The sequence below is a fragment of the Aristolochia californica genome, unplaced genomic scaffold (assembly GCF_029961685.1).
Source record: "Aristolochia californica isolate CCGP_79_NKW_82.1479 unplaced genomic scaffold, dmAriCali1.0.hap1 SCAF_13, whole genome shotgun sequence".
NCBI classification, from domain to species: domain Eukaryota; kingdom Viridiplantae; phylum Streptophyta; class Magnoliopsida; order Piperales; family Aristolochiaceae; genus Aristolochia; species Aristolochia californica.
The window spans coordinates 1,617,639-1,633,318 of record NW_027181804.1 but is presented as its reverse complement, the minus strand read 5'-3'; the positions used below and the strand labels follow the sequence as shown (position 1 = coordinate 1,633,318).

Below are 15,680 nucleotides of genomic sequence, written 5' to 3'. Positions count from 1 at the left end.
AAAAACTACTTCCTAACACCTACACCTACTATCGATTTAAGTTAATTTTTAATTTAAAAAATATTTTATAAAAAAATCATATTTCACATTTGAAGGTAATGTATAAACTAATAGAGGCACCTAGTTACATGGTGTTGCCGAAGTAAGAACAATAGTTTGGATAGAAAGAAGTGGTAAACAAAGAAACATATTTTTCAGCATAAATTAAGAAATACTAATAAGGGTCGGGTTTCGTTGGCAGATGGACGCCGATCGCCGATGCAGATACTTTGAATTGGACTCAACCCACCCTCTATCCGGCCTACTCTTCATCGGACTCTCTACCCTCAATTACATGAATTTGCTAAACACTTTATCATGAAAAATCACAGTATTAAAAGAACAAATACCAAGCAAAACTAAAAAAGAATCATGGAGCTCTAGGACTTGAAAAACTAGGGCCATGGACCAGTAACAGTTCAGAAAGAAACGTGAAGGAAAATGGCAAGAGGGATTGAACATTTGGTTATTCCCAATACAACTTGTCCCTCATCTTCATGAATAAGCACGCCTAACTTTGAAATCATAGAGCCCTCCTTACGATCACGGATGAAGAAAGTACCATCATCACTTCCAGAAGCAATCATACAGCTTGCCAGCCTATTCCAAATGGAGGAACAAAGGCAAAACCAGTCAGTTTCACTACCACTTGTTCCAGCCCACAATGAGTAACTCATAGACCCAAATCAAAGGCAAGTCATAATATCATTTTTACAGGAATATTACACTGTTGTTATTTCAGATATCAAATAAGCACATAGGTTACCTATCTGAAACCTAGGGATATACATATATTATGCAATATTTCATGGGTATGTAGGTAGTTAACCCGTATATTTTATTTATTATCCTTTACCCTAAAAGGTTTTAGACAATTGAATGGACATATACTATTCAATTGGGGTGGCAGGTACTCTAGCACCTTCTAGATTAATTTAATGTGTCTACAAATGCAAAAGCAGGCACTTGGTGTCACTAGTTGACACTTGCAGTTTTTCTCTTTATGATGCAACTGTTGCAGGCTTAACTTTGTTACTCCAGTAAGTTGGTAAGTCCTCTACTTCCTTGCAAATTATGTTTGTGTGGCTAAAAATGCAAAACTAGAACCATAGGCCAAAAGTTTTCCCACTAGCATCATCAAGACCTCACTTGCTATGTCATATTGTATCGTCTGTTTGGTAACTTTAGATGCCAAAGATGAACCTACTGACAAATGAAAAGACAGGAAAAAAGGAAACAACTTCATATGATTGGTTAATAACATCAAGGCAGAAAAAAACACCTGTGAATCTTCAACACTAGCAGTGTGTCCTTTAAATGCATTGGCATCTACTTTCCATGTGCAGGCTGTAGATTCCCACAAGTGAATACAACTCTTGCAGTCACCTTTCAACATAAGAAAAAAGAGTTTAGAACAAAATAAAAATGGCCGAAAACGAAGAAATGATTGACCAAATAACTTTCATGAAGGTACCTTCGGTTTTTGGAATCCTCAGGAAAAACAATCGATCTGATTAGACACAATTGAACATACCAGAAACAAGCCTTCCCAAGGTAACAGGACTCAGTCAATAGCATAGCCCTCATCCATGTGTCCACAAAATTTTGGCAGGGGAGCCTGCGAAAATGCCGTAGTACTTTCTGTGATAACTTCTGTTTTTGAATCTGCTAAAACATTTAAATGAGAAGTGAAGTCCTAGACCTGATCAGAGAAGTGCACATACAAGAAATCTTTAAAGATTTTGTCCTATAAAGCATGTTACTATATATTTGAACAGAACAGCAACAAGGAATTCAAGATAAGGACAATCATTGAGTAGTTCACAAGAACATAACGAGTAAAGAGAGAACATGGAAAGTGCATGGCCCCACCTGCACATGACTAGTGTCAGCCCAGCGGGCACATATGTGGGGTTGTTGATTGATCGAATGAATACGATTTACACATCCATTATGAGTAATCTTGCGCAGCTGTCACAAGGTCACCGAGGTAAGAAAACGATAGTAAATGCAGTGATAACAAATAAAATATTTCATACTTGTGTAATCTCAGGAAGGAGATTTCCTTCCAGAGGCTTTTAAAACAATCCTTGCCTGTAAAATGGGTGGCCTTGGTCCACCATCACCTTCATTTTCTCATCCTCATCACTACTGCTATCATCATCCATATCAGAATCGGAATCAGCTGATACTTTGGGCACTAAATCCTTTCTTTTCCAGATATTTCAGTAAGCTTAAAAATATCAATGGAATTCCAAGTAGCTTTCTCAGCGTGCAGATGACACAGGATATCAGCTATCTGAGCAAATGGCGAGCATGCAAATGGCATAAACGAGACCATCTATAAGAGGATGGAAAAATGAAAATGCTAAAATAAAACCAGGTTACACAACTTTTTATTTTTTAAATCTGCTGAAAGGCATTTTCAGAAAAATATAACAGTGAACACCTAAAAATAGGAAAAAACAAGAGAAAATAGAGAACTAATTGCAAACAAGTCTAGGATTGTTCAGAGACATCAAAAGGCTGAAATAGCAAGGGTATAAGCGGATACTTGAGAAGAGGAGTGATGACACCATCAAATAATAGGGATCCATGCAATCAATCCCAATGTTGTTGGCACAGGGCTCTGATAATCAGGAGGAAATCCAAAAGGAAAGCTCACATAAACAACTTAAAACATTCAGCAGACCAACCCTGCTTACTTCACCCCCAGACCTATCCATTTCTTGAACTGCAAAGCTGCTTCCCTCCTTGTCAACTGAGCTTCAGTTTGAAACTTGGGAGCCTTTCCTTTATATAGAGTCTTGTGATACTTTAAAAAGAGTATTCTGTATTTGTATTTGTCAATAAATAAGTCCTGTTTCTCCATCATATTGACAACTTCATTAGCCCTAAAAAAAAATCCACCTCTAACAAAGCAGTATAACAAAGAATCCAGAAGTTCCTGATCAAACTTGACCTCTCCTGATGAAGCAAGAACTTTCATTTCACCCCACAACTCAGCTACTTCCAAATACTTACCCCCCAACGCAGCATAACCAATGACTAATGAATGAAAAGTTTGGGCATTTGGCTGATGGCCCAAAGCTCTCATCTTCTTCAAAGCCTTTTGAGCATCATGCATTAACCTCTTCTTGCAAAAGAAATGGATCACATTGTTCCAATCATGGACACCACTATCCGTTGTTTGCGCTTCTTTGATCTCTGCCAATAGCTTGGACATCAAACCTGCTTCTCCATTCTCTGAACACCCTTTCACCAGCTTATTGAACTCAAGATGACCACCTTTGGATATCTTGGCCTCTTTCATCTCTTTGAACAGATTAAGAGCTCCATGGTTGTCCTTGTCAATCACTCGAGATTCAATCAGAGCCTCATAGCAGGTTGAGTCAAGCTGGATCCCAGCTTTTCGGGCATCCCTTAGAAGAGATTGGACCTCCCTTGACCTGCTTTCTTTGCAATAAGCTTTCAGTAGGGAAGAGTACACTGATGAACCTGTCCTGATGCCAGCAAATCGCATCTCATCAAGCAAATCATATGCCTGGTCTAACAATCCAAGTGAAATGCAAGCATTTATTACATGAACCAGTGCAGAATTCTCAACCGAATTTGGAGAATCTTCCTTGTCTGCCCTAATTAAAAACTCAGCCAGGTCACTAACTTTGTTTGCTTCCAAGAAAGCATTCACCAATTTTGCATAAGTTTTCTCTGTAGCATGGAGAATTCCATTTTCTGTTGTAACCAGTTCCACCTGTGTTTGCAGCTTGGCTAATAAGCCATCAAGTAATCTGTTTGCCTCAGTCTCAAGACTCAAATAGTTCCTATCCGTACAGAACTCCACAAATGATGGTAGAGGACTTTCAAACAATCTAAGTGGGCTTAGATCACTGGATGTTTCAAAACTAGGCATCAGTGTAGAACTTAGCAGAGGAGTGGAAGATTTGTCCGATTCCACAGCTTCAAGTACATAAGTTACTGCTGCCAATGACGTACGTGCTTCCTTTGCCTTCCGCAACATCTCCAACACCAGCTCAGATGCCGGACCAAGGTCCCCAAATTTCAAGTAACATGAAAGCAAGCAGTTATAGTATTGTTGAAGCTGAAGAGCTCCAAGATTAGGTATTTCATCAATAAAGCGCTTCAGCTTTTTTATTTCTTCTCTACGGCCATTTCTTTCATATATGTGGGCCATTATGATCAGCAGTGTCAAATTGGGTTTCACCCCAAGTCGAGGAATCAGTTCAAGAACCTCCTCAGCTTTCCTTGTGGTCCCAAATAAAAGACAACCAATCAAAGCTATGCCCATAGCAGTTGTGTTGGGTTTCATAGATAGCAATAGTTGATTACACTTTTTTCGTGGGTCCACTCTGTTATCTTTGAAAAAATATCCAATTTCAATAACCAGCTCAGCAGCAAGAAAGGCCCCTGTTGGGGTCCGTGACATATGTGCTATGATTCCTGACCATGCACTCACAGGTACAAATTCTTCTTTTTCTATCAAATTTCTTAAAATGATTGATGCAGGAACTAGCAATTCAGACCTTGAAAGAGAATATGATAGATAGATCAGAGTTCTTTTCTCCAACAAATCAAATTTGTTCTCATTAACAACAGTCTCCACCACACTGTAAGCTTTTTCCAGCCAGTGATGTTTCTGGGTCTCAGCTAAACTTCCAATAAACTTGCTTAGAACAGATTTTCGAGGAAAACCTTCCATCTGCATGTACTTCTCATACAGCATCCATGCATCTTCAAATCTTTGATCATCAACAGCAGCTAGTAACTCTGAGGACAATTGAGATGGGTCCCGGGCTTGTACCAAAATGTTTCCAGCCATCATGGACAATTTATTCTTGAATGACAACATGTTGGATGAAGGAATTGTCACCAACTTATGGCAAAGAGATAAGTGGTCCATGGGAGTCCAACACTGATAACCAGAAACTTGAGTGATACAACGGTGTCCATGTTTGAAAAAAAATGCTGCATTGGCGACAGAAATTGGAGGAAATCGTCGACCAAGATATCTCATAGTAAGCCCGATTCCCATAAGGGAAGATATTAGAAGATGTAAAATTTTCAGCTAAACTTTGAGGCTTCAATGATATCTGTGCTGTTAAAACAAGTTGGTATGAAACCACAACTGTTAACTAACCAAAAAAGGAGAAAGAAATTGAGAAAAATAGAAACATGAAAACTTCCAACAAATTGTCAACTCAGAAACAAACAGGTAAATGCATTGCAGGACTAAACGTTATAAACAGAAACAAGGGAACTTCCATTTGCTCCTATTAGGGAAACAAGAAATTAAATTTAAAGAAAAACTGATGCACCTTTATCTTATAAAGAAGATAATAGGTTTTTCATGGTGAGAGGATAAAACTATATGGGCCATATATTTTGTATGATCTTGACAAAACCAATCAACAAAATCAGAAGGGCATAAAGATGAGAAACTGTAACCACATGAACCATGGGACTGCCAAATGAGGGTGTTTCCTGACTAGGGGCAAAAGCAATCACAAAGCCTTTTAACTACTATATGATAAATCCACCAAAAGGAAAGAAACTTTTAATGATTTTGAAGAACAGGGGACTTCAGAAATAAGTGAACAATGCTGAGAGGCTTTCAGGACTCATACCACACCTTCTGACATAATATATCTAGACATGCCAGAACTGCTTTTGTGTAGCCTCCTTTTGCCCCCCCAACCCCTACCTGACTCTTTTTTCCTCATCAAGATGATAAGTAATTAGCATGAAAGTAACTAACATTGAACCTTTTTTTTACAAAAAAAAAGAAACTAATACAAACCTTAGAGACTGAAATGATGTTGAATTACATATCATCCTGTTCAATTGAATATTAACAAGAAGTTCCACAAGTCATGTTCTTATATATAAGTCAGTTATTAAAATAGGTTCCAGGGATTTGGTTTAGTTGTAGAATGACTAACTTATGAACTTCTCTATGGTTTCAACTTTCCCTTCTCAAAAGAAAGGTTTCTAATTTTTGCATTGATAGAAATAAAGTAGTAGCATCGAGTCGAGCCAAGCTCAAACCTGCATACGTTCAAGCTTGGCTTGATCTAAATACTTTGAATGGAGCTCGAGCTCAGCCTCGAGCCTAAAATTGGAATCGAATTTGAGCCCAAGAATTTTAATTGAGTTTGAGCTTGAGCTCGAGCTCGAACCTATATTTAAAACTTTCCATAAAATACATGTCAAATAAATTGTACATAAAATTATGCATAAATTGTACATAAAATTGTCTGATAGTACAACAGCTCATGTATGGATTGACTCTCACTCACTTGAGAGACTTTTGAATCATCTTTTAAAAATGCATCACAGTTTTCATTCGATGCAGTTGTCAAATGAGACCAAATAAAAAAATGCAACCACCACTACCAGGAAATATTATTTGAATAGCTAAGCATCTTACATCAAGAATAAATGAGAATAAGATAATTTGCAAGAAGCACCAGCAGCAAGAAAAAGCAATTCCACAGACTTTGAGACTTCTACAGCAACCAATTGACAGGGAAGACCCTGAAAGAATAACTCATCACATTAGAGGAAGTTAATCTCAGCTACAAGGTCTTACAGCAATAGTCTTGTTTGAAGTTGTACAAACTACAAAAAGCTCTAATCTAACCACGAGAGCATGAATAGATTAGGACAACTAAATTATCCCAAAAAAGAATCCATTTCCAAAAAGAATGCACCTGAATTTATACTAAGGAGCACATAAGCAACACAAGGTCAACGAAGGCCTCCAAACGTAGTTTCTAGATGGTCCAAAAGTACTTGATAGGAAATCTTCTATGTGTATCAATAGTCTGCAAATAAGGTTGGCAGGAAAAGGTTATAACATTATGGTAAAATGTAAAATTCCACCAATAAGGATAGGATCACTATTTTATCTCTGAGACTTTGGAAGATGGCTCTTCAATTGGTATCTCCAGGTTATGTATATGCATCAGTAAGGAAATTCCTGTGACTTTTTTTTTTGAAAAAGATGTATATATTGACAGAGAAAAATACAAAGAGGAAATCCATATGACTATTGACTCCAAGAATGATTCCTTTTCTAAATTGTCTAACCAATTGTTTTCCACACAATTGCCTTCAACTCATAATCTGTCTAGTACGAGCTACAAAGTTAGATTAATTTTTTAATATGTGAAAAGAAAGAAAGCAAACATACAAAGTCTTGAAGAAAACGAATATGAATCGTAATAGAATCAAACACCCAGGTTCTGAAATAGAAAGAAGAGTAAAGAAGAACAAAGGAGCAGTCCCATGAACGAGAGAAGAGCTAAACCTCTCGTTCAGAAAAAGGTTAAATCTCAGTCTAGTTTATAGTATAACGATTGGTAAATATTGAAACAATGGCACTTGATTTCAAGCCCAAAATATAGTCTTGTCCTATAACAGACTCCATAAGTTGGGTTTACGAATCAAAGGAATATGATAATGGCGACTGAAAAAGAGCATTTTGAAGAAGACCCCTGATTTGAAGCTCTAATAAGTAATAGCACTAAGGTGACCATGACTCAGTACCAAAAAACTGAGAAAAAAAATGATAATAGACCATGCAAGCAAAATATCTCCATTGGTATAGCAGAGAACACATTCAAGGAATCAATCTTTCCTACTAAAATCCCAACAAAACTCATGATATCAGAAAAACAAACATCTCGTCAACAATCCCATAACATCTCTCTCTGAAATGGGATCTCTAAAATAGGATACTTTATAGCTCGTGAAACAGGGATCCAGGAAATGCTAACTCAGAAATTGGTGTGTGCCCTTTTCAAGAAATGCTAACTCAAAAATTGGTTTGTGCCCTTTTCAACAAAATGCTAACTCAAAAATTAGTTTCCAAGAAGCGTGCAAAATTGAGTAAAATTTCAATATAGAGAAGTCTCCTGATCAAAAGAGGCCAGAGAAGTTTTAAAAATTTCGCAATCACATCTGGCAAAAATTTTAGAAGCAGATTGAAGGGAATCAAATTGGGAAAGATCAACTTACCTGTCTATTTTGTGACTTCCATCGACAACGCCCTCGGTAATGCCCAACTCTGCTGGAGAGACGAAGAAATCGAGGACGCTGGAAGATGAACATGGCAGAAAGGTTGAGGAATGCCGGTTATTGTTGAAGGAAGACCGGATTCTGAAGGCGAAGAGGTGAAGTCATGGAGTGGCTGCCCTATCGTCTCAACGAAATGCATACCGAAGAGTTGAAGACGAAGAACTACTGATAAACTAATAAATAACTAAAAAATTGAATTAAGATTAATTAATTAATTAATTATATAAAAATAAAATATTTAAAGAAATACTTACTTTATAATATCAAAATAATTAGTCAAAATTTTTTTTTTACAGTGTTTAAATTCTCACTCTTAAACTAGTAATTAAATATAATATTAAACATCATCGATTTATGTAAAAAAATATATTTTATTATATTAAATTAGTCTATTAACTCTTATAAGATAGTTGTACTAAATTTTTTTATTGATAAACAAAGATAAATTTTAACTTGTGAAGAATTAATAAATGATTAAAAAATTAAGTTTAAGATTACTTAATTAAATCATCATCTCTTACAGTAAGACTTGACTATTCCTTGACTTGAAATATATATGAAGATTTTCTGGCCTTTCTTTCTTGCATGTTCTTATGCTTGTCTTTTTTCTTTCCTCTTCTTTTTACTTCTTATGTTAAATAGTGATTGTTTATCCGTGTAGTGAGGAATGTGATTGTCCTTTCTTATGAGATTGTTGTAATGAGGTATTCTGAAGTTCTGTCCAAGACAGGTTGATCCAAGTAGCATCAATTGTATTTTCTAAATGCTACTATTAGTTTGATCACTGCCTTGATCATGTCATGGTTGTGAAATCCATTTGACAAGTTATTCCACTTCTCTTGTAAAACTCGACCTTCTGGCTGTCTAGTAGTCTTTTGACAAACTTGTGAATTTTTAGATGGTTGATGTGATTAGAGGATTTCAGTTGCTAATTTACATGGTTAGGGTTTCTTATACTTTGGCAATTAACCCAGTATGCTTGAACAATTATCACCCTTTTTAACTATAAAAGGCTGTAGTTAGTTTTAGCTTTCCACAGGGGGTTTGCCTTGAAACTGATTGCTTGTGTTTCATGTGAATAAGAAAATGGCCTCTAAATCACAGTGAATATAAAGAAGGCATATTTTCACACAAAGCATCATTTCCAGTAGAAATTCCAAATTGTTTAAGGTGGCCCTTAGTTGGCTGATATAATTTGGTTTGGTCACCAAATTTCTACCAGAATAAAGCAAATTTTCATCTCTTGGTTTGGTTCATGACTTAAATGACTATTTAACAGCAAAGTTGCAAAAAAAAAAATTGTCCAGTTCGTCTTTGACTGCAGTATATGATCACTTGCACTTATCCCCCTTATTATTCTTGAACATGTTGTGCTCTATTTGCTTTTGTGTGTACAGGGTCCTGAACTTACTTGAGAAATAGTCTGAAAAATGTTAGTGGTTAGAAATGTGAGATTTATTTACCATGAACTATTCAGAATTAGATAATGATTGATTTTCTTTTGCACGGCTAACTATTGTCCTTTCTGGCTAAAGAAATTGGTCAAATTACCTTTTGAGAAAAGGGTAACTAGGTAGCGAAAGACACTTCCCTCGGTGATGATTACCTAAATAATCAATCTTTCTTCTCAAAAAATGTAATTGATGGTTGGATCCCTCGTCCACCCACCTGAATCTTCTACAAATTGGGTGTTCGCTTATTAAGTCCTTTAACAGTTACAAACACTCAAGCAGGACCAGCACCCAAATCTGGGAGGACTTCTCCTTCAATTTCTCATTGATGGGGATTAACAGTGCAATTACAGAAATTAAATCATCTCTTGTTTAATTAAGTCATCAATTAAAATAAATCAACAGTGAAATTACAGTGCAATTAAAATAAATTAAATTCAACAAATCAACAATTAAATACATAAATTAACATGAATTCAATTAAATTAAGTCATAACATGAAATTAAATCAACTAATACAATTAAATACAGAAATTAAATTAATAAAAAATGTAAAAAATACAGATATTCAATGTCAACGTCAATTTAAAAAAAAAATTATTCGATATCATCAACTCAATCAAATAACACAGAATTTATTAACAGAAATTAATTCATTATCAATCCAATTTCAATAAATTTATTAGTTCGTTATTAACCTTAAACTAAATATTCGGTATCAACCGTAAACACAGAAATTACAAAAATATAATATCGAACAATTAAAGAGGAAACGCTAAATTTTCAGAAATTAAAAAAAAAATCAGAGATTAGGGCTAGAGTACAATACCTTTTGAATTTCGGGTTACAGAAATTGAGTGAAATTTTGAGTGGGAACGATAGATTTAGGGTTGAGGGTTCAAAATAGGGCGCGACCAGGATGAGATGAGAGCAATTAGGGTTAGAGAGAGGGGTGCAGAGAGAAACCGAGAGGGACGGCGACTGGGGAAAACAGAGAAAATAGAGAAGGCGGGAAAAGAAGCCGGTAGAAGCAGAGAGGATGAGAAGCCGAGGAGGGACGAGGACGCACAGGAGAACCGGAGAGAAGGTTAGCTGGAAGATGAGAGGCGACCGACGGCGGGCAGATGGACGGCGAGCGCGGGTAACAGACGAGCTCAGAAGAGGGAGAGGCAGACGAACCGTCGAGTGAAACGACAAGTGAGAACCGGCTTAATTCGCTTTCACTCACCACTTTCACAGCGCACTAACGCATTTTGGGCCATTTCCCCGGTGAAAGTGAATTCTTTGTTACATCATTTTTCCTGCGTTCATAAATAGAAAAGAAACAAAAATCTTATCATGGGGATTAGTTCTAGTTTCATATTAAGTGAAAACGAGATCACATTTATTTATTTACTCTTTATTTTTTATTTAATTTTTTATTGTTTAGATATTATTTTATTTTATTTTCAAAAGGTTATTTTTATCTTTTTTACTGTTTATTTAGTATTTTTTAAAAAAATATAGTATTTAGATTTAATTTTTATTTAACTTATTTATTTAGGTCAATGGTTATATGTAAAAAGTAAGACTACAAATAAATAAATAATACAAACAATTAGTATATTAAATACAAATAATTAAATAGGTTTCACAGCGTGCCTCAACTGGTCCTCTTCCCACTTGGTCTGATCGAGAAGGCTAAAAGGGGGTTAGTGCACATTATAAGTGCAAGGGGAAAGTGGAAGAGAGGGACAATGAGAGGGAATATAAAGTACTTGTTTGTGTCTGTATGCGTAATGGAAAGTGTAGTGTAAAGTACTTGTTTGTGCACAATGTAAAATATAATGTAAACTATTTAGTATACACAATGTAAAGTATAGTGTAAATTACTTGTTTGTATTAGTGTGCACAATGAAAAGTGTAGTGTAAAGTGTAGATAAATTATTTATTAAATAAAATATTTTGATATATCTGACTTTCAGAAAATTAAATTAATATTAGTTATGAATAAAATATATTAAATATAACTATTAAACAAATATTTAATTTTATATTATTAAAATTATAATTTTGTAATATCTAAATATGAAATAATTATACAAATATCGTACTACACAGCGTAATACACAAACATCGTAATAATAAAAATAAAAATCATACAAATATAACTCAATCACCTATTTAATATAAAAAAATTATAATTGTACATACAAAAATACAACATAATTATTTTTTTTCAAATTAGGATGGGAAAACAGGGTGGATCTAGATCAATTTTTTAGCCTTTTTTTTATTATTAAATTAGAAGTTGGGGTTTAAGATAAAGGGTTCGGGGTAGAGTTGAGTTCTTAAAAATATGGTTAAAAGTTAGGTTGAGTGTTTAGAAACTCCACTTGACCAAACATTAAACAAAGCTAAAATTATTTTAAAAGGAATGAAAAAAAATAAAAATAAATTATTAATTTTAATTATACTTTATAATTAAAAAATAAATTTGGGAAGTAATTAAATATTAAGTATTGCATAATGAAAAAGTCCAAAATATGAATATAAAATAAAAAACAGAACATAAATAATAACAGTAGTTATTTAAAAAAAAATTAATAATAGTAATTATGGCGTGCATTACTGGAGCTCGTCTTCCTTGCTCAGCGTGTGGAGAGAAGTCGTCAATGCAGGGGACGACGAGAGGAAAAGAGTCGAGCGTCGGGGATAGGTCGCAGAGGGGGGGCGACTGAAATCGCCGAAGGTCGCTAGCGAGAGATGAGCCGAAGAGGTCGCAGAGAGGAGAGAAAAGTTGCTGAAGGTCATCGGTGCTGGGAGGTGAGAGGAAGGGAGTCGAGCGCCGGAGACGGGTCGCACAGAGGGCGATTGAAATCGCCGAAGGTCGCGAACGAGTGAGAGAGAAATATTTTTTCTCCGAAACCCTCGTTCGACAGAGCCTTCCTTCCCGACAACTCGAGCCCGATTTAATTGAGGATGGAAAAGTGAATTCAGAGCTCGATTTCACTTTCCCCCGTTTTAGGCATAACGGGAGTGAAAGTGAATTTGAATTCAGAGGGGTCGAGCTCTGATGCTCCTCCTTTCCCTCTGTTCCCTCCGCCCCTTTTTCGGCGAAAAGAGGGCCAACAGATCATTAAAGAAAATGGTACAGAGAAGAAGAAACAAGCTAAAAGAGGAAGGAGCCAAAACGAAACTGAGAACAGAAAGAGGCCTCGGATGGCCCCCTCAAAAAAGGAAAACCTAAGCAGAAAAAGAAGTTACCCTTTTCGTTTTCATTGCACGTCTCGTTTCTGTGTTTCCCTCTCGGTTTTCATTGAGTTTCTCGTTTTCGGATTTCACTCATTTCTGTTTTTCATTTGGTGCCTCATTTTCGGGATTTCGTTCTAGTTGAGTAGTTACCCATTTCTGGTTTTCATATGGAGTATCTCATGGCCCCTCCAGTCCTTCTGCCCCCTCCCCTTTCGACGGAAAGAGAGGCAACAGATCATTAAACAAATAGACATTAACAGGAATGAACAACTGGAAATCGGAGGGGGCCGTAACGAAATCGAGAATAAAGCAGAAAAAGAACATGGAAACTGAAATGGAGACCAATACATTTTTATCAACGGTCATGAATCGATTTCTCTCCGGGTCATACAAGTGGAGGATCCGCCCCTGCTTCCGTCGGGGCGAAAACATACAAGAGGGGGGACTTCTCATGGCCCCTCCTTCCCCTCTAGACTGATTCATGGTTCAGGATTAGGCCCTTAACTGAAGGTTACCCAGAGACTTACTAATATGAGTGCAGAACTCTGATTACTTCTTCAGGAAATTACATTCTGTTGAGTGGTTTTTATAGGAGTGACAGACTGAGGAAGAAACGGTCACAAAAACAATAAGTCTTACGCAGAGGAGGGTTTGGTGGTCAGTATACAAATGCCCTTTAATATAACCGTTAGTATAAGATTTGATAGATATAGAACTACAACTTTACTTAATGTTTATTATTTGATATATTAAGTTTAAACCAATAATATCCAATTTTGGATTGGCCAGTTGAATTGGAACCGGTACCTAATTGTTAAGTTATGGAGCCTAATTAATGCCTTACGCAGAGTCAGTAAACCTTTGTAGTAAGGTCATCGTGGGGATTTGAAGGGGGCAGAGAACCCTTGAAAGATCCATGATATTAAAGGTAGTTTAGAGAATTCACACTTGTATTACGGTTGTCCTAATTTTTTCTTTATATTTGGGGGCATTGTTATTAGGGTTATCATCAAGGAAACTGTGTTGTAGGAGCGAAAAAATTATTTCTCTGGTAAACTACTTCATCAGCGGCGAAAGACATGACGTAATCTCACCTTGAGGTAAATTTGTATAAATCTTGTGTTTTATTATTTTTCTTTTGCGATTATTATTACTCTCGTTAGTATTAAATTAGGTATCTAATTTTTAACACTGATGTCTTCACTGGGTTTGATATTGTGAAAATCCAGTAACTTGTCAAAATCGAATTGATTAAGAAGCTAGTTGGTCAAGTTATGCAGTGACTAGGTGACATATATGCAATCTTTTATTTATTTAATATGTATAAAACCCAAAAGGACTAGTCAATTTCGGAAACCTCTTTTTCAACTAATAAACTTAAATCTTTGTACGCACTAATTCATGTGAGACTATTTCTTAACACTCCCCCTCATGTGTAGGCCCTCGTTTGTAACTCTACATGTGGATAATTTGGATACCATGTAAAGTTGGGCTCAAGGCCTATCCCAAAATGAATAACCAACTTAATAAACCTCTTTCCTAATTGATAAACTCAAGATCTTTATATTCATTATTCTATGTGAGACTGTTTATTAACTCACAAAATAAATGGAGTGATTTTGATTATATCCCGCCCTCTCCGGTTTGTTAGAAAATAGAGGAAGAGGTGGAGCCGTGCCGGAGAGAGGGGGTGGCTGCCCTCCCTCTATTTTTTATTTATACTTATCTTCACCATATAATGGCAATATCATAACTAGGACCTGATTTGATAACGTCGCTTTAAAAAACAAAGGAGAAAGAGTAATTTCTTTTGTTTTGATAACATTATAACTGTTTTCTCAAGGTCTCTATCTATTACCTCCTCAGCCTCCCTAGCCTTTTCTCTTCACTGTTACCATCAAAACAAGAAACTGACCTTAGCTTTGCAACTACTCCAACAGTGAAGCCTTTGTACAAGACACTGACAGTTTACCTGGGCCACCCTCTTTAAAATCATACCTTGATCAAGCAAATGCCACATTTACAGGAAAGATTGATTATAGTTCTAGTAAGCTAACTTCTTGGCCCTCATAAATAAAGAGAAGAGTAATTTCATTTGTGAATGTGTTTATTTTTTTAAATCTGGCTGCCTATTTTACATGTCTTTCAAGTAAGCTAACTTCTTGGCTCTCATAAATTGCAGGTTATTTGAAACCTCACACTTAACCAGTGCTTACTGTTGGCATGAGCCATCTTCCAGAGGAGGAAATACGATCCGAGAAATCAGAGGAAAAAAGGTTGTAATTCTATGTATATATATATAAGAGTGTTGTAAATGTATGAAAAAAAAAATATACGAAAAGAAAGCATTCTCCGGTGAGAGCTTACACTTACATTATTCCTCTTAGTCTCGGTTTTCAGAGATACACTGGCAATTGTCAAAATTTAAGAAGTCTCAGACTTGTTGGCTGAGGCGTTTCAAACGTTTTAGCTCCACCCCTCGTGCTAAAATGCTTCCTGAGATTGGTTTAAAATGTCAATGAATACTTATTTGAGTTGTGAAGATTGAATCAAAATAACATTCTTAGAGTTGCTGTGTTAAAAAATTTGTGGTTACAGTGTCCAATGCACCACTACTCAAATGCAAGAAATGTAAACGTGAAACCAACAAGGGTGCCTTCCACTTGCAGTCCCACTACGGTGCTCTTATCCCTTACTCTCATCATTCATTGCAATTTGCAAGGCTGAGGAATGTCCATTCTTTGCTTTGATTTATGTTGGAAGCTAACACAACAATCAAAAGCAAAGTTGAAGATCGACCTGTCCAATTTCTATGACAAACCACTTACCTCCCCATAATTTCAAGACACGACCAGT

General features: G+C 36.0%; 1 protein-coding gene across 13 annotated transcripts; it reads right to left on the bottom strand.

Annotated features, from left to right (window-relative positions):
- Nucleotides 1-207: 207 nt before the first annotated feature.
- Nucleotides 208-10,843, bottom strand: LOC137948274 (pentatricopeptide repeat-containing protein At1g03100, mitochondrial). Of its 13 annotated transcripts, none has more exons than XR_011111603.1 (10): nt 10,420-10,843; nt 8,080-8,323; nt 6,771-6,884; nt 5,690-6,594; nt 2,594-5,155; nt 2,134-2,338; nt 1,912-2,010; nt 1,514-1,704; nt 1,322-1,425; nt 208-639 (listed from the first exon to the last, which is right to left on the bottom strand). XR_011111603.1 is itself a non-coding variant. In XM_068794300.1 (5 exons), exon 5 carries the CDS (start codon nt 5,090-5,092, stop codon nt 2,741-2,743), a length of 2,352 nt encoding a protein of 783 aa, XP_068650401.1. In that variant the 5' UTR covers nt 5,093-5,155; nt 6,488-6,594; nt 6,771-6,884; nt 8,080-8,323; nt 10,420-10,843; the 3' UTR covers nt 2,567-2,740. The 13 variants fall into 13 exon arrangements, 1 of the variants encoding a protein (XP_068650401.1); XR_011111605.1 differs by having other exon boundaries at nt 1,514-1,741; nt 6,488-6,594; XR_011111607.1 differs by having other exon boundaries at nt 1,514-1,707; nt 6,488-6,594.
- Between the last annotated feature and the right edge of the window lie 4,837 nt (nt 10,844-15,680).

Coding starts and splice junctions, on each gene's coding strand:
- LOC137948274 (XM_068794300.1), bottom strand. CDS start 5,092: ATGGGAATCGGGCTTACTATGAGATATCTTGGTCGACGATTTCCTCCA.